General features: G+C 41.1%; 1 protein-coding gene across 1 annotated transcript in view; it reads left to right on the top strand.

Moving 5' to 3' along the window:
* Positions 1 to 4,200, top strand: part of FREM3 (FRAS1 related extracellular matrix 3) — an 82,065-nt gene extending 77,865 nt beyond the window's left edge. The window contains exon 8 of the mRNA XM_032412914.1: positions 3,255 to 4,200. Coding sequence (XP_032268805.1) covers positions 3,255 to 3,460 — 206 coding nt within the window. The 3' untranslated portion in view covers positions 3,461 to 4,200. The remainder of the gene's footprint in view (positions 1 to 3,254) is intronic.
* Positions 4,201 to 19,041: the final 14,841 nt, after the last annotated feature.

Genomic DNA, 19,041 nt, shown 5'->3' with positions numbered 1-19,041 from the left:
AAATTATATCATTATCAAGATATACGTATAGGGTGGGGTCTAGTCTATCAAGTGTAGTATGCCTGGTCTTTGTTGATAGACTTTGATTTTAAGTTTCTCCTACCTGAGCGCATAAATGGTCTGCATATGAATGACTATTCAAACAGTAACTTTTATGATTCATTCTTTACCCACTGGCTTGTCATGGACCCAAATTAATTTTCCAGAGTTCAGAATATTTGTAGATACTGTAAGCTGCTCAAAACAGTATTTTAGACCAAGGTACCCTTTTAATTGCTGAGCAAGGCCCATCTCCTGGGAAAATCCAGGCCCCTGTTAAGACCCTAGAAGGATAGGAGGTTTGCATTCGGACTTAGGCGTTTTCCTTGGCTTCAAGCAGCATGTCCTCATGTCCCACTCATCTTTGCCTCTCTTGATAGGGACAATCAGGGCCTGGCCATAAGAGGAGCTAGGCAGTTCTGAATAAAACTTCCTCTGGGGAGCCTGTCAGCTGCTTTACCAAAAAATAACCCCAAGAGCAAAGAAGAATTCAACAGGAAAAGAAGGGGAAATTTCCAATTACATTGATACCCACATTTTCTCTTTTGCCACCTGAGACCTTTTAGTCTTCTGGGTTATGGGCGATCAGTTAGTTCAGGACTAGCATCATCTAGTCAGTGAGAATATTTTAAGAGAAAAGCACAAATCCTGCAAATAAAACCCAACAATATAAAAGCCTATACTAACCAATGAGGCATAAAGAGAGTAAAATAGGCATTTACCTCTGAAAATGCAAACCCAGTTTCAGCATGTACCCAGAAAGTTAAGGGAAATAAAGACAGCCAATTGGGTTTAGAGCACAGTGCTTGCTTTTGGAAGAATTCACAGGTTATAACCCTCCAGTGACTATATCATAGCATATGGTACATGACACTAGTAATGATGCTTACAAGTAATTTTTTTGCTTTTTTTTTCTTTTCTTTCTTTTTCTTAATTTTCAGAGAAGATCATTTTTTACTCTCTGTTTGTGGAAATGAAAATAAATAGACTAATTGGCTCATTGGGCTATTTGGCTTCTGGTTGGAAAATAAATTCGAATTCATTTATTTTTTTACACTTTTTTTATTTTTTTTTAAGATTTTTATTTATTTATTTGACAGAGAGAGAGAGAGCACAAGCAAGGGGAGTGGCAGAGGGAGAGGGAGAAGCAGGCTCCCCAGTGAGCAGAGAGCCCGACGCAGGGCTCGATCCCAGTACTCTGGCATTATGACCCGAGCCGAATGCCGACACTTACCCGACTGAGCCCCTCGAGTTCATTTAGATAAATCCCCTTGCACGCAAGTAATGACCCTTCTGTAAGCTCTCAGGTAGAGATGGACTAATAGAAGTAATGCATCTGCTCAGCTTGGTTAATTCACAATAATAATTATGCATATGTGGTTAACTATATCATTATAACTTGTTACATAAATAATAATTATAATTTCTTTGTACTAGATGCCTACTATTTGCCAGACTCCATGCTAGAATCCTTCCTGTATTATAGCTAATCATCTTAGCAACCTTGTAAAATAGCAATAATTATCCCCATTTTGCAGTTAAAGAAACTGAGACTCAAGGAGGTTAAATAGTTTGTACAAGTAAGCGATGGACTCAAGATCCAAACCATAGTGCAGAAGATCCCAAGGTCTATCTCCCTTACTCTCTGCCTTGGCACTTTTCAGTGTAATCTTGTTTTGTTTTTCTTATCATAATTATTTAATGGCTTTTTAGAAAAATATCTTCGTGGGCGCCTGGGTGGCTCAGTCGGTTAAGCTTCTGACTTTGGCTCAAGTCATGATCCCGAGTCAGGCTCTATGCTGGGCTTGGAGTCTACTTGTCCCTCTGCCCCGCCAACCCCCCCCCCCCCCTCCTTTTGCTCTCTCTCTCTCTCTCTCTCTCATGAATAAATAAAATCTTAAAAAAAAAGAAAAAATATCTTTGCAACAATCTCAAACTTACAGAAAAGCGACAAGTACAGTGAAAAAACACTTTTTTTCCTGAATCATTGAGAGCAAGTTGTCAATAAATTGGAATCATCTATGAAAACTTAGAATGCCATTTCTACAAAGGCATTCTCCTCTGTGACCACAATGCAAGCATGAAATCAGGAACTTAACCTGATACATTACCACAGTCCAGTCCTCAGACCTCATTCGAGATCCACCAGGTGTTGCCCAGTCATTCTCTACAGCAAAAGAGTCCAGTTGAGACTCCCACTCTATTTAGTTGTCATGTCTATTGAGTTTCTTTCAACCTGAAATAGTTCCTTGTCTTTCCTTGACTTTCATGACCTTGATATTTTTGAAGATTACCAGGTTTGGTAGCATGTAAAATGTCCCCCAGCTTGGGCTTGTCTGATGTTTCCTTATAATTAGATTCAGGCTCTGCATCTTTGGCAGGAATGTTTGCAGAGATGACACTGTGTTCTCGTTGGATTCTATCAAATGGCACACAGTTTCCATTTATCCTATCAATGGTGGTGTTAACTTTGATCACTTGGTTAAGGTGGTATCTGCCAGGTTTCTCCACTATGAAGTTGTTTTTCTTCCTTTGCAATTAATAAATATTTTATGGAGAGATGCCTTGAGACAATATAAATATTCTGTTCCTTGATTAGCATATTTATTTATATTACTTAAGGTTTTCTATTTTATTCCATTGGTTATAATTTATTGCTATCATTACATTTGATGACTTTTTAAATAAGTAGTAAAGAAGCTATAGGATCAGGTGACCCAACTTACAAAATAATTAATAACCCAGAAAGCAGCAGAAACTCCATGCCTTAGTAAAACCAAGCAGAATGTGGTAAGATTAACCAAATATCTGGCAAAGGTGAATGAGTGAAACCTAATGAAAATAAAATTCATGATAGTGACTTTAACAATTAAAAATTAAAAATGTGAAGTTCTTTATTACAAATTGAAGTTGCTTTCAGAGAGGCTTCAGTCTATCAGTGAGATTTTTGTGGAAGTGTTTGGAAGGTAATGTGCTTGGTCTCAACATGGAGAGCCCTGATGAGGACAGCCCATGTTCATGGATGAGTGACTATCATGGCATTTGGTAGAATATGGGAACTTGCCCTTCTTGGGCATTGAGCCCACAAAATATGATTCTGAGGGTGCTGTGTACATAAGAGAATGCTATTTTTCTCTGAAGGAAATTTTTCTCTGAAGGAAAACTTATGACAATGAATCCTACAGTCTCACTCTTGACTTTGCCTTTCCCACTAGCTGGAATAGATTATGTTGGCATCAGCCGAAATCTCACCTTTGCTCCGGGAGTGCATCTGCAGATATTCCAAGTGATGATCCTTGATGACCTGGGACAGCCCATCTTGGAGGGCCCAGAGAGGTTTGAATTAGTTCTCCAGATGCCAGTGGGTGCAGTGCTTGGAGAACCACATAAAACCACCATTTTCATCAATGACGCCATCTGACTGTAAGCAGAGTGCTTGTAGTTCATTTGATTGAAAGACTTTAAGGACTTAAACACCCAAAAGACGTCTCTTAACAACAGAATGAAACTGTACACATTTAGAACTTAGCAACTCTGAGATATCAGTGATATTGTACTGTCATTGTGTTATATATATTCTGGTGATATGTGCAAATAGAGTTTATGTGGCTGTATGGATATATATAGAGAGAGAGACACATATACAGAGAAAGGATTGAGCCCAGAAAGGATTAGACTGTGCTCTTATTTTCCTTTTCCTATTTTCTTTTACTTTGTTTCTGAAGCTAATGAAAGCCATTGTCACCAATTAAATCAAAAGTTAAGAACAAAAGGATCAGCTTCTCTTTGCCAATTGATGCTGGACATGAAGCACCTTTCAACTGTATACATACTCTCACCCTCTTTCAGTGTTTCAGGTTATTGTGATTAAGAGTTCCCTAAGTGAAATTTGCAGAGAAGCCCAAAGCTCCTTTTTGCCAATTGCTCTGTTTTCCTCCACAAGTCTTACTCAGAGCCACTTAGGTAGGGAAATTCTTTCATCAGCTGTCCCTTCCTTTGCAAATTCCTTTATAAAAGAGGATAAAAAAAATAAAATGATCTTTAAAAATGCAAGTATCATGAAGAAGAAAGAAAAGTTGAAGGGTTGCATAAGCCCCAAACTGCCCAATTTGTTCTTAACTAAGTTTAAGTTGGCAATATAAATACCATCAGCATGCCTCAGCTAATACCACATAAATCAGAGTTTCCAAATTATTTTGAAAACCACATCTTCATTCTGGTCATTATCTTTTAGGTATTTCTTATGCAAATCTGTTTTATTTTTATTTTTTTTTCTAATTCCTTTAAATTTGTGTTTCAGACATGACTTAACCTATTCACAAGCCAACATAGCACATGATAAAAACCAATTAAAAAAAAAAAAAACCATTTCAAGAAGCCTTCCCCACAGATACTGAAGAGGGGACAAGAAGGCCCTTGGCTCCCATGCAGTCTGCATATATAAGCAGTGTATCTATCATCAGCCTGGGTTTTGCTTCCTTGCTGGACAGTGTCAGCTTCCCCCACCAGAGAGATTTTTCCAAGCTACTCTGCAACTCTTGACCTCACTTTCCCTTCTGTAAAATGAGAAATCTGACCTCGATTTCCAGTTCTAATTCCTGTCTGAGTACTTATCTACCAACAGAAAATCACCCTCCTTCATCTTATAATTTACCCAGGTACCAGGATCAAAATTCTTTTAAACTCGGGATGTCTGGCTCACTCAGTCAGTGGAGGATGTGACTCTTGATCTTGGGGTTGTGAGTTCAAGCCCCATGCTGGGTATAAAGATTACTTAAAAATAAAATCTTAAAAAAAAAACCTTTTAAACTCAGTTCAATTCAACAGATATTTATCGGGCTTCTCTAACATGTCAGAAAGATATGAACCCTTCACAAATGTTAAAAAAAAAAAATAATGAAAAAACTACATATTGGCCAGGATAACTGTCAGATACATCCAACGGTCCCCAAATAAAGCAACCATCCTGAATTTCCCGCTGAGTACCACTGTGCCTGGGAAAAATCCACATTGTCAGCTTTGTCAAGAAAGCCACAGAGGATTTGGTTTTGAACCTGAAATTAATCCCAGTCTTTCAGTGTTTTTCAGACAATCCCTCTCTCTCACTCTCTTGTCCTGTCTTTTGTTAAGGAACTCCATCCAGAAGAATGCTGTGTTTACGCATACATCTTTTTTCCTGGGTGACATTACCAACAGTGCTTTCTGTGAAGTCTGTTTCATTCCTAGTTTCCTCCCAGAAAGACATGCCAGAAAGCAAAACTACTTTTTTTTGGCTTCTAGGATAAAACCCAGTGTATTCTACATATGACTTTAATTGTACTAAATGAATGTACATACTGAATGAAAGTGATCTAGTGGTCTAAAGGAGTGAAAAATACCCAATTTCCTACCAAGAATGGACTGACACACTATGAAAAATTGGGCTCATTTTCATTCCTCATGTATTCTTCTCTCATGCTAACATTTTTATGGAATAAAAAGTATATACATTTTTTTCTCATTAATACTTCAGCTTTCTAGGCACCTGGGTGGCACAGTCAGTTCAGCAACCGACTTGGTTTCTGCTCTGGTCGTGATCTCGGGGTCAATGGATCGAGCCCCCCATCGGGCTCCATTGTGAGCTGAGTCTGCTTAAAATTCCCTCTCCCTCTGCCCCTCCCTTCCATGCTCTTTCTCTCTCTCTCTCTTAAATAAATAAATCAATCTTTAAAAAAACACTCCCGTTTTCTTAGGGATTTAGAAAGCATCATGGAGTTATACCAGTTGCCCCATAATGTCACTATTACTGAATAAACTATAAATGGAAAGGTGTTGTACATTTTATTCTAGTATCCAGGGCCCGGTTTAAGGATCCCATTTACAGAGTGAATGAAAACCACAGGCAGCCAAGGGCAGTCATTTACTGAAGTGGAGGAGACACCAGGCGTTAAGTCCTCCATGCACGGCTGTACCCACCAGGGCTCAGCCCAGGTGATGATGGCCCATAAGGGACAGCCCAACACTGCTGACTCCACAATGCATTTTCTACCAGGCAAGCATTCTAAAATTTTTTGTCACAAGGCACCACAATGTTGTACCTCCTAACCTTATTATAATAGTGAATAATTATAAGCAACCTAAATGGCCCATACTAAGGAAATTGTTAATTGAATTGTGGGATATCTACTTGATAGAATAGTATGAATTCTAGGTTACCAGTGATCATGTTGCTATTGCAACCTTTAAAAATATGGAAAAGAGTAAAAGGACATGCCTGGAAAAGATAATAACTTTGTGTTAGGGTCAGGAGATTATCAGCCATTTTTTTTTTTCCAAACTTACTCTATAGTTACATTGGTAAATATATGTTCAAGAGCAAGTTTTTGCTATTTATGAAATTAAGGAAATTAAGCAGGTTATAACGACCTCACTCTGTTATATTATCACAACTTATGACAGAGTCAAATGGGTCCCTTGGGAACATTAGCCCTGACTTTAGAAAAATGAGCTGGATACAAAGAGGTATCACCAAAACTAAATACAATAAAAGTGAAAATAAAAAGAAAAGGTAAGCAGGGTAGAGAAACGGGGCTTCACCAAATGTGTCTCTAAATATGATGAGGTAGAGACAAGGAAACAAAACAGAGTTTGACAGGTGTAGTAGGCTGAAAATGGCCTCCAAAGAATTCAGGTCTTCCTAGAATGTATGAATTTCACTTACCTGGAGAAAGGATCTTGGCACATGAAATTAAATTAAGGATCTGGAGATGGGAAGACTCTCCAGGGTGGGCCCTAACTCACCATAATCACAAGCATCCTCGTAAGAGAGAGTTGATGGAGAGCACACATAGAAGAGAAAAGATTGGGTGATGGGGCCACAAGCCAAGGGAGGCCGGCAACCACCCGAGCTGGGAGAGGCCAGAAGTGGATCCCCCTCTAGAGCCCCTGGGAGAAGTGAGCCCTGCCATCATCTAGACTTTGTCCCGGTGATACTGATTTCAGACTTCTACACTTGTATCCCTCTGTAAGTCAAATTCATAATGCTCAGATGAAGGGCAAGTGATCTTCATAGCCTTGAAAGGATATTTTCAGAGCAAGGGACATATATGCAGCTGTCTTCCTTTCTCTTTACTCATTCACCAGTCTCTCTTGACCTGAGGTTCATGTTGTCATTTGAAGGACCAGTGCCTCAGATCCTTCCATTCTTAGTATGGTGGCATATCTTGACACTATGATATGTCAACTGGATCCAGTTGAGAGCAAACACAAATTGCTGGACTTGGTACAAAGCCTTCTTCTTTGACTCTACAATGGAATATCAATTTTAAAAAAATGATAGGGGGCACCTGGGTGGCTCAGTGGTTAAGCGTCTGCCTTCGGCTCAGGTCATGGTCCCAGGGTCCTGGGATCGAGTCCCACATCAGGCTCCCTGCTCAGCGGGGAGCCTGCTTCTCCCTCTCCCGCTCCCCCTGCTTGTGTTCCCTCTCTTGCTGTGTCTCTCTCTGTCAAATAAATAAATAAAATCTTTAAAAAAAAAAAATGATAGGCAGTCAGAAATCATCACAAAAGCTTGCCTCTTCTACCCCACCCCCACATTTATAATGTTAAACTAGGAATTTGAGTTCAAAATTACAACCCCCAAAGAAGTCTACCATAATTTTGTGTTAAGAATATTTTATTGTAAAAAAAAAAAGAATATTTTATTGTACTTCCCTAAAAATTGGTGATTCATGCAGTGACTCTCTACTAACCAAAAAGTTTAATTAACCAGAACTACTCAACCATCTTTCCAGAAATTGAGCAGTTTGCTTACTGTTCTTAGTATGATCTATTTGTTTTGTAAATGTTAGGAAGAATGAGAAAAAAAAAACAAACCAGTTTGCTTCTATAAGAGGTAAGCACTGTGGATGTGATAGTGTTCCATAAGGAAACGAGACTGGGGTGTTGTACATTATGCCTCATTTCCTGACTGTGAGTAGCACTAAGCACCCGCATAAATGACTGAATGCAGATTATGCATTTGACATTCTTAAAAACACCTTCAGTAAAAGAAAGGTCGAGGCTGTGTCATGTTACTCTTTATGTCCAGCACCGGACACCACACGTGGCACATAGGATTGTGTTTCAAGATTACAAGTAAATGAGTAAATAAATTGATGACCCAAGTATATGACTAAAGTGCTCTTCTTCCTAAAGGAATTTTTATTGGGTCAAGGTCCCAGCAGGCAAGTCATGGCACACTCAAAAGTATTTAACTGGAGGGTGTTCAATGAGGGGAATGTTGCAGAGGTGTGGGCAGGATTAAGGGAACTAAAAGGGGTGCAGAAGCACTGAGGGACCAGGGACAACTAGGAGTCATCACCACCATGAGGCCTGAGGGGAAAGCACAGAGCGGCGACCAGAGCCTCGAAAGGAGAGTAGCTGAAACCCTATGGAGAGAGGAACCAACCAAAGGAGCCGTATATGCAGGGCGAGCCAGGGAATCAGTCTCCTAAGCTCTCTGCTCCTACACCCTGCTCTCCTGTGGGCACTTCCCATCAGGCAGATCCAACAGGAGGCCAGAGGGAAAGGGAGCCCAGTTGCCATGGTCCACTGGACTCATCTCCTCAGGCACCAGAGAAGCAGGGACAGTGCATTTGGGGGAGACAGACCGAGACGATAACCAGCTCACAGGTGAACTGAATGGACAGCCTTGACAGGACTTATGGGCCTCCGAGTCTGAGGAAGCTCAGTTCATCATCCCCGGGTGGGTGTTCTACATCCAAATCTGAAGGACAAAGGGACAATGAATGCAATAAAATAAGAACTACAGTTTCTTCGGTACAGTCACTTCAGGAGTGTCAGTAAACATCCCAGAGCGGAACACTGAGATAATCTAACAACAAATATGGCAAATACACTGGGACCACATGTGGCCCATTTGGCTGTTTTGGAAATGACGTTTGTATATCTCTATGTCAGATGGCCAAAGCTATCGTGTACATTGAAAGAAACAATAGCGTCACACATGTTACCTCTCCAGCCGTGCCCCAAGTGATGTCTCTTCTCATCGACGATGACACATCTGCCACCAAAAACAAAAACAGACCTCTCCTGGCTTCCCACTAGTGTGTAGGACCGTAGGACACATTTTCCAGGGCTCTGCTCATCCCAGCACACGTCAGCCCTCAGGACAGTCACTTGCCCTCCGAGCTAACAAATCCACAGCTATCACGTAGACAAAAATCTGTGAGCCTCCTCTTTTAGCTGACTCTTACTTCTCTACAATCGGAAATCCTTTAAGGCTCGAATTACTTTAAAACCTTGATGCGGCGTTTCAGTCTGTAAATAGATACCGATTCTTCTCAAATTGGAGGGTGGGTGCTTCCCGATGGGTATCTGCCTGGGTGCCAGGGCGTGCCAAACCAGATCGTAATGTGAAATTTGATGCATCTCCCTCAAGCATTCGTGATATGTATTTGAAACATTTTAATGAAAACAAATACAGTACGGATGAAAATAGAAAATTTTCCTTACTGAGACAAGCCACAAATTTTAAAGTGTTTTGTCATTTCAGCTTCTTGCTCAGCTCCCCAGGGTAACATGTATGTGGCCTTTTTGCGATCAGAGCTACTGTCTGTAAAAACATTTAATCCACACAGACATAACCTAAAAGAATGCATCTTTTTCTGCCATTTTTTAAATCTCATTTTCAGCCCAAATCTTCCAATTACGAGAAGACAAGAGCCATCTGCTCAGCCGAGAGCATTAATGACACCCTGACCTTGTGTGGCCGGCTGGCCGCAGCTCCCAGCACCAGCGACGGGGACCGCAGGAATCGGATGCAACACTTTCTTCACCGACACGAAATCAATCACACTTGACCCCATCTACGTCCAAGCCAGCTCAAGGCTACAGTGCGCAGCTCGAGCTGTCACTACCGCTGGTGATGGGGGCTTGCGCTTCTGAGTCCAGTTGTCATCGTAAACAAAGATGGGCACTGGTAGTAGCCCAATGGGAAATTCCTCGGCTGCAGAATGAAAAGAGAAAATTAGAACTGCTTGAAACCTGCGGAAGTTGGTCCCTGTCACATTCATTCTTTACCACTGAAATAACATGATTTCCGATATATGTAAAATATCTAAGAGCACAATAAACCAGATTTGGGGGCAGGGATTGTTTTTACACCCATTTTGCATTTTTTTCTGTACTGTAATGAGACAAATGGAAGATAAATGGATTTTTTTTTAAACTTTCCAAAAAAGAAACCCTCATGCACTGTTAGTTTGGATATAAATTGGTGCAGCCACTGTGGAAAATAGTATGGAGGTTCCTCAAAAAATTAAAAATAGAAATGCCATACAATCCAATAATTCCACCACTGGGTATTTACCCAAAGGAAATGAAAACACTGATTCAAAGATATATGCATCCCTATATTCATTGCAGCATTATTTACAATAGCTAAGAAATGGAAGCAACCTAAGTGTCCATCCGTGGACAAATGGATAAAGAGGACTCCATGGATGTCTGGGTGGCTCAGTCAGTTAAGCGTCTGCCTTTGGCTCAGGTCATGATCTCGGGGTCCTGGGATCGAGCCCAGCATCAGGTTCCCTGTTCAGTGAGGAATCTTCTCCTCCCTCTCCCTCTCCCCCTCCCTCTTCCTCTCCCCGGCTCGCGCTCATTCTCTTGCTCTCTCTCGCTCGCTCGCTCTCAAATAAATAAAATCTTTAAAAATAAATAAAAATAAATAAATTCTTAAAGAAAAATTCCACATACAGTGGAATATTAGTCAGCCATAAAAAAGAACGGGATCATGCCATTTACAGCAACATGGATGAACCTACAGGGCATTATGCTAAGTGAAATAATTCAGACAGAGAAAGATAAATGCCACATGATTTCACTTATATGTGGAATCTAAAAAACAAAGCAAATAAAAAATAGAAATAGACTCATAAATACAAAGAACAAACTGGTGGTTGCCAGAGGGAAGGGAGTGGGGGGATGGGTGAAATAGGTGAAGGGTTTTAAAAGGTACAAACTTTCAGTTATAACATAAGTAAGTCACAGAGATGAAAAGTACAGCATAGGGAATATAGTCAATAATATTATAATAATGTTGTATGGTGACAGACGCTAACTACTTACATGGTGAGCAATGTAAAGTATATAGAATTGCTGAATCATGATGTTGTGCACCTGAAACTAATAGAATATTGTATGTCAGCTATACTTCAATAATAAAAAAAAAAAATTTAAACTTTCCAAGGTGTTATAAGTTTTCTAAGTTCGAGTCCAACACATATGTCCACATTAGCAGGGCTGTATGATAGGCCCTCTCGTTTATTTTGAGTGGACCATTGGCCAGGAACCTTGTTAAGTGCTTTACACACATTTTTTTCATTTAATCTTACAGCATTCCTATTTGGTATGTATTATTACCTTCAGGCGAAAGAACCATTTTACAGGTAATGAGACTGAGGTTCTGAGAGGTTGGACGGTTTGTCCGAAGTCATCTAGAGAGTCAAGATTGCAACTCAGTCTGATTCTAGAGCTAGAGTTCTTCCCAGCTCAGCCTGTCCCTCAATACTGGACTGCACAGAAACAAAAACCAGATGTAATGATGTCCCTAAGTACTGTAAGATCTATAAGCATCTCCTAGACAATAATTTTTAAAGGTTATCGGTATTGCCCTTACAGTGTCAGGATCAACACATTTCCAATGTCTACTTAATAAAATACATTATATATGTTACACATACTATGTACAGACAAAGGTATTGATTTCAATTGTAGAGGTATCTATAACTGAATTGCTTAACTCAAAAAGATACAACGCTACTAGAAATACATTAACTGAGGAGAATCTTGAAATTTACAGATTTTATACTCATAAAAGGAATGTTAAAGCAAAGGGAGAGCCTTCTCCAGCCCACAGAATGCATGCCTAATCTCAGTGTGTGAAGTGGACAGCAGCTTTCTCTGAAACAGAACACCCCACTCGTGCAATTGTGTGTATAAAGGGTCCAGGTCGGGGCCGGGTGGGTGGGACTCTGCATGAGGAGGAAGCCTCTACAAACTACCCGAACCTCATATCAATGCAATCTCTATGTCACAATTTTTAGCCCTAATAATCATTGTTTTCACTGGGTCCAGACTCCCTCCCCACCCCTCAGCAATCTCCAGCTGGCTGGCTGGCCATTGTAGGCAATAAGTAATCCTTTCTTCCTCCGCTTTCTTTTCTCAAGTCATTCTGAATCTGCTCTGTTGTGTTTTACATAAAAATCAACGAATAGGAAATAATTTCACCAAGCATGTATTTGTGTGCATGAGTATCTATGATTTTTTATGTCCACAATCCTATCCTTCAAGGACTAGAAGAAAGCCATCAGAGGGTCAGCTGAGTGCCTCCATTGAGGAAAGTGTTCCACAGGTTTGCATCTTGTTGAAACAAGAAATCAGGCCTCTTTGGACACGGAATTATTTGACAAAAATACATTAAAAGACGGGTGCCTAGTTGGCTCAGTCGGAAGAGCATGCGACTCTTGATCTGGGGTTGTGAGTTCAAGCCCCACAGTGGGTGTAGAGATTTCTTAAAAATAAGTAAATAAACTTTAAAAAAAAAATACATTTAAGGATTATTATTACTAGTCAATGTCTTCCAAGCTTTTTTCCCTTGTAATACAGAAGTCAATAATTTACAAAGACAAAATTGTGTCAGTGACTCCATTTTCTCATCTGCACAATGATGTCCTTTGTAAGATTGTTGGGAATAAATGCGATGATGTATGTACATTAGTACTTAGGAGGCGCCTGAAAAATTGTAAATACCATTTCCTTCCTTATTCCTATGAACCCTGGCCTGGCCAGTCCCTTAGGTCTTCATTAGCATCCATTTCCCCAGGCCTCAGCCAGCCTCGTCTGCTTGGCCCAGGAGGGGCTGAAACTGCCTCAGCCAAGATTCAATATACAGGGCCTGATGGGGCCTGATGACCCCAATCTGATCAAAATAACTGTGATGAGGCCAAACACAGATGGTAAGCATCACCATAAAACCAAAGGTATAATAATTGCATTCGCTGGGAGGAGAACCCCAACCTAGAGTCCTGCCTCTGGGAAATCAGTAGTTCCTATGACACTCCCGAACTGTTGGCTGAGCGTGGTGATGGCCAGGTATGCTTGGGAGAGTCTCTGCTGGGACGGGGCACAGCGGCATGCCAGACTCTGGGACTGAGAACAGACGACCCATGCAAGGCTTGGAGAAAGCCTGAGGGCGGGTGATCCCCAGCCAAACTGGTTCATTAGTGAGGCTGCTCCAGAATTAAATTCCAAATGAGCTTAGATACCACTATCCACTAGTTGCCTTATTTGAAGTTGACAAAATGCTTTTTTTTTTTAAATCATTTTCTCATTTAATCCTTAATCTCATGTGAAGTATTTACAAACACCGCACAATCAAAATAAAAACACCCAGAGTTACTCAGGCAACAGGGGCAGAGTTAAGACTTGAACCCACATCATCTCACTCCCAAATTCTACACATGCACAGTGTGCCGGATAAAGCAGAGCATGCGCTCAGGCACCAGTGACGAGCAGATGAGCAGATCTACGTTGCTGGTAGGTATGCAAGGTACAAAGAATCCCGGATGCTGAGGACACTGAGGCTTGCATTGATTCAACTGAAATGTATGGGCCAAAGTGCTTTAATATGGTGAGCTTGACGCGGGTAACCGAAGGGCTAATGGGCCTACTAAGCACAGCTGCAGCTTTTTACTCAGACTTCTTTTCCTTTTCACCTTTTTTTAAATTTTATTATGTTATGTTAGTCACCATACAGTACATCATTAGTTTTTGATGTGGTGATCCACCATTCATTGTTTGTGTATAACACCCAGTGCTCCATGCAGTACGTGCCCTCCTTAATACCATCACCGGGCTAACCCATCCCCCCACCCCCCTCCCCTCTAGAACCCTCAGTTTGTTTCTCAGAGTCCATAGCCTCTCATGGTTCATCTCTCCCTCTGATATCCCCCCTTCATTTTTCCCTTCCTTCTCCTAATGTCCTCCATGCTATTCCTTATGTTCCACATATAAGTGAAACCATATAATTGTCTTTCTCTGCTTGACTTATTTCACTTAGCATAATCTCCTCCAGTTCCATCCATGTCAATGCAAATGGTGGGTATTCGTCCTTTCTGATGGCTAAAATATCCAATGGAAAAAAGACAGTCTCTTCAATAAATGGTGCTGGGAAAATTGGACAGCTATATACAGAAGAATGAAACTCGACCTTTCTCTTACACCATACGCAAAGGTAAACTCTAAATGGATGAAAGACCTCAGTGTGAGACAGGAATCCATCGAAATCCTAGAGAAGAACATAGGCAGTAACGTCTTCGACACTGGCCACAGCAACTTCTTTCAAGACACGTCTCCAAAGGCAAGTGAAACAAAAGCGAAAATGAACTTTGCAGACTTCATCAAGATAAAAAGCTTCTGCACATCAAAAGAAACCATCAGAATGGGAGAAGCTATTTGCAAATGACACTACAGATAAAGGGCTGGTATCCAAGATCTATAAAGAACTTCTCAAACTCAATACCCAAAACACAAATAATCAAGTCAAAAAATGGGCAGAAGACATGAACAAACACTTCTCCAAAGAAGACATACGAATGGCTAACAGACACATGAAAAAATGTCCATCATCATTAGCCATCAGGGAAATTCAAATCAAAACCACATTGGGATACCACCTTACACCAGTTAGAATGGCAAAAATTGACAAGGCAAGAAACAACAAATGTTGGAGAGGTTGTGGAGAAAGGGGAACACTCTTACACTGTTGGTGGGAATGCAAGTTGGTACAGCCACTCTGGAAAACAGTATGGAGGTTCCTTTTTGCCTTTAAATGTCCCTGACTCTCTTCCTTCCAGGAAGTGGATTGGAGGCTTGTCCTCCGGTCTCCTCCTTTGGCCGCCTCTCGGATAAGCCTTATGTTTGCCTCACCCTTGACGGCTCAGTGGTTGGCTCTGCTGTGCATGAGGCAGAAGGACGTGGGTTTGGTTACAAAGTTGAAGAGCCGGTGGGGAGTTTTTGCCCAGGTTGGGCCGGCCCCCAGCTGGTAATGGGAGTCCAGTGGCGAGGTCCGAACAGCTGCGTAGGCTCTTCGTCCTAGTCCGCCCACCCCTCCTGGGTGCCGCCAACTTTCAGCCTTTAGTCTGGCAGCAAGTTGGGGTTTCAGTGTGGACAAACTTGTGTTGGTGAGTACTTCGTGTGCAACAGCCCCTGATTTCTTCTGCCTGTTTGGTTTGGCTCTCTTAGCCTCCTTTTTCTTGCTTGATGGGAAAGGGGTGACCAGGAAGCTGCTTGGTTCATTAGTGAAGCCGGGACTTCTGGGGAGGAGTCAAGGCTCACAGAGGTCCTCCGGGCTTCATTTGGTTAGCTTGTCCCTGCAGCTTTCCATATCTTCTGATAAAACCAGTCATGTTCTAACTGGAAGATGGGAAGTGACCATTTGATCCCTGAATGCAGCCCTTTGGGCTCTATCCTCCCCAAACCAGGGAATGAGGGAATGTTGAGTTATGAACCTATGAAAAGAAATAAGATGGTCTTTGTTGTTCTTGTTGCTACACTGCTTGGCCACAGTATTCATTAGACTCTGGAGAAAAATGACTAACAGATCCATAAATCCTAATTCTGTCTTGTAATTAGATTTGTAAAAGGGAGATATTTGAAAATTAGGCTTTTAATGTGTTCTCCACAGATACCAGTAAAACAAAGGCTATAAGATTTTGTTTGCATCTTGTTTTTGTATTTGTTCGCGTGTCCGTGTGTGATGTAAATGGGGGATAATTTCTCTACCTCTGGATGGTGCTGCTAAAATTAATTTGTAAAAGAGCTCTTTTTAATTGGTTTAAAGGCCAGCCCTTGTGAGAATTGGGCATTCTAAAACTCAGAAAAATGAAAACTAACCCAGATGTTTAAGTTTATGTGATCTGGGAAAATATTTAATATAAAGGATAATTTATGGTTGTTTAATTAAAATGAACAGGTCTTTAGAGGGGTCAGCATTAGTTGTAGAACTGCCTGTGTTTACTGAAAGTCAGTTTCATGCTAAGTTTTAAGATTACTGGAAATAAGGGAAACAACTCTATGCAAGGAAAGCAAGACTGGTTATTTAATTAAAGGAGAAAACTTAGGACAAAATCTGAATGAATATAAAAGGAAAGTTGTAGGTTTTTGAGCAAAGGGAATCTTTGGAAAGGAATTTTGTGCGTGGTCGGGACTAAGATTATGGAGATTAGTGTGTAAACAAGTTAACCAGGGAGTGAGCACCAGCCGGGGAGGAGAAGGGAGAGTCAGCAAGATCAGGCAGAAGGTGAGCAGCGGTGCCTCAACAGAAGCCTTAGCTGACTCTCCGAGGAGTTCCAAACGTTGGATTACCCTTCAGAACCACCCTGAATTGGGACAAAAGGGCTGGACTTCTCTACCCTCCTGTTGAACAGTCATTGGACGTGACCACCTGGGGGGAGGGCACGCCCTTGGCGAGGCCATTGTCTTGGGTCAGAGCAGTCCTGCTGGCCTCGGAGAGGTGAGGACTGCTGCAGCCTTCCTACAGCCCAGAGCCCTTCGCTCCTGCTGGGGATTCTGGTCCGCACATCCCAGCACCCGCCACAAGAACCCCGATCCTCGCAGTGCCCTGGACGTCCTTGTCTCAACATCGACATGGGAGAGGACAGGGAGGAAAAAAGGAGAGACTGCATAATTTTTAAAAATTCCCCTTTGGATTGAACGAGTCTTAATATCAGAAGTACACCATATGAAATTGGAATTTGGTTTTTCTCTGTTAAAATGACAGTTTTATTAGATTAGTCTAAATTATAAACAAAGTGAGTTTTCTTATCTTTAATAGAATCTGCCTAGAAAAACAAAGTGTCTGTTTTGTCTTTATTAGGTCTTTGATTAAAGCTGAAACAACTACGTAACCCCTGTACTTGCCTTTAGAGTCTTATTAAAGCCTTCTGATATTTCTGCCAAACTTTCCAAAATTCAACTTCTAAATGAAGCCTTTTTGACTAATTAGGCTTGTTGATTTGGTATGTCAAATTACATAGGAAGCGTTGTCCAGTAAGTGATGATAAACCTTCTTAGGTTGTATTATATGCTTGATTGCTAACTGTTCCAGAAATTATATAAAATTCCTGAGGTTTTGATATGTCCTGGTATAATGTCATCACCTGCAATTCTAATTATTGAAGTGTGTGCCACAGAATTTCCTTGTCAGATGCACTAGGATGACAAATACAGGTCTCTGATAGCCGTAAGATCATAAAGCTAAATAGAGTAAGAATTTCCAGAACTAATGGGAAAACTGCATCAAATAGAACAAGACTTAATGAGATGGGACTGAATGAATTGAGGCAGATGGTTATAGGACTCTTGTTGGAAATGTTGCTGGTTCTCTAACATTTGCTCTTCCAGATTTAAAGAAACTTTGCCTCTTAAGCTATCTATGACTTACCGAAATCTGGTAAAATAATCCTTTGTAAACAAATATGAAACATTACCTTTTTCTCCCTGCCTGATCTCTCCAAATTCAGAAATTCCTAGTGAGTATTCTTCTGTTTTCATGGCAGCATATTTATTTGTATAAGTTTAATAAGAATCTGTTGTCCTTATGTCAGGCCATAACTGGAAACATTGGTTTTATTACCAAGGCTTTGGCCAGAATGTCCTATTTGAGGGAGCTATGCATAGACTCAGATATGACCAGAAAGCTTTAAGGAACTAAGCTAGACTTTATAAAGCCAATGAAACCCCTTGGAAAAATCAACCTGGTACCTTGCTTACTGGGGTACCAGCTGCCTTCCCAGGGAGTAAAGAAGGTCACTTCCTGGCAGGTGCAAGAAACTCAGGCTATTTTGGGAACCCCAAGAAGAGAGGAATTCACCCAAACCTCTAGGTATTGAGGGTGAAGTCGGATGGCAAGTATTTAGCCTGGCTTCCCAGCCTTGAGAGGCTATTAGAAGTTCAATCTGAAATTCCTTATGAAAAGTTCCAGGAAAGCAGATTTAAAAAAAAACAACAACAAAAACCTATATGGTTAATCACTATTGCTGTGCTTATATGATTAATTAGGCCAAGTTAATTATAATTAATTCCAACCATAGGGACCTACCGTTGGAAAATCCAGACCTTGAGATGGTCACAGATGGGAGTAGTTTTATAGATCAGGGACAACCAAGAGCTGGTGGGGACCCATCAGCTATCGTCCATTGCCAAAAACACTAGAAATCAGACAGTTTGATTGTTCCTTTGGGCAATCGGGCAGATCAAGCTTGCAGCCTGCACAAAGACCTTGTATAATGGCTTTAGTACCAGACCTAGACTTAACTATCAACTCTATTTTTTTTTTTTTAAGATTTTATTTATTTGAGAGCGAGAGAGCATGAGAGAGAGAGAGAGCGTGAGTGCATGAGTGGAGAGAGGTGCAAAGGAAGAGGGAGAAGCAGACTCCTTGCTGAGCAGGGAGCACCGACACTGGACCCGATCCCAGGACCTTGGGATCTTGACCTGATAGGCACCCCTATCAACTCTATTCTTAAGAGCTAAAGAATGAGGATTTGAACACAATGCTGGCATTAAAGCCAGCTGGAGGGCGCCTGGGTGGCTCAGTGGATTAAGCATCTGCCTTCGGCTCAGGTCATGATCCCAGGGTCCTGGGATCAGGCTCCTGGCTCAGAAGGGAGCCTGCTTCTCCCTCTCCCCTCTGTGCTCACTTGCTCTCTCTCCCTCAAATAAATAAATAAAATCTTTTTAAAATTTTTTTAAAAAGCCAGCTGGAAATATAATGAACAAGGGTTAGTCCTTATCCCAGAACATCTTATAAAAAAAACAATTAGTGATATTTACCAAAGCACCCATCATGAGTGAGTTGCTACTCTTCAGTGGATCCAAAAATATATTGTGGGTCCCAATATTCAGAGAACTGTTCAAAAGATAGTCTAAAAATGTGACATTTGTCCTAAAAACAGTCCT

The sequence above is a fragment of the Phoca vitulina genome, unplaced genomic scaffold (genome assembly GCF_004348235.1).
Source record: "Phoca vitulina isolate PV1807 unplaced genomic scaffold, GSC_HSeal_1.0 scaffold14, whole genome shotgun sequence".
Classification (NCBI taxonomy): Eukaryota; Metazoa; Chordata; class Mammalia; order Carnivora; family Phocidae; genus Phoca; species Phoca vitulina.
This window is presented reverse-complemented; position numbering and strand designations above follow the sequence as displayed.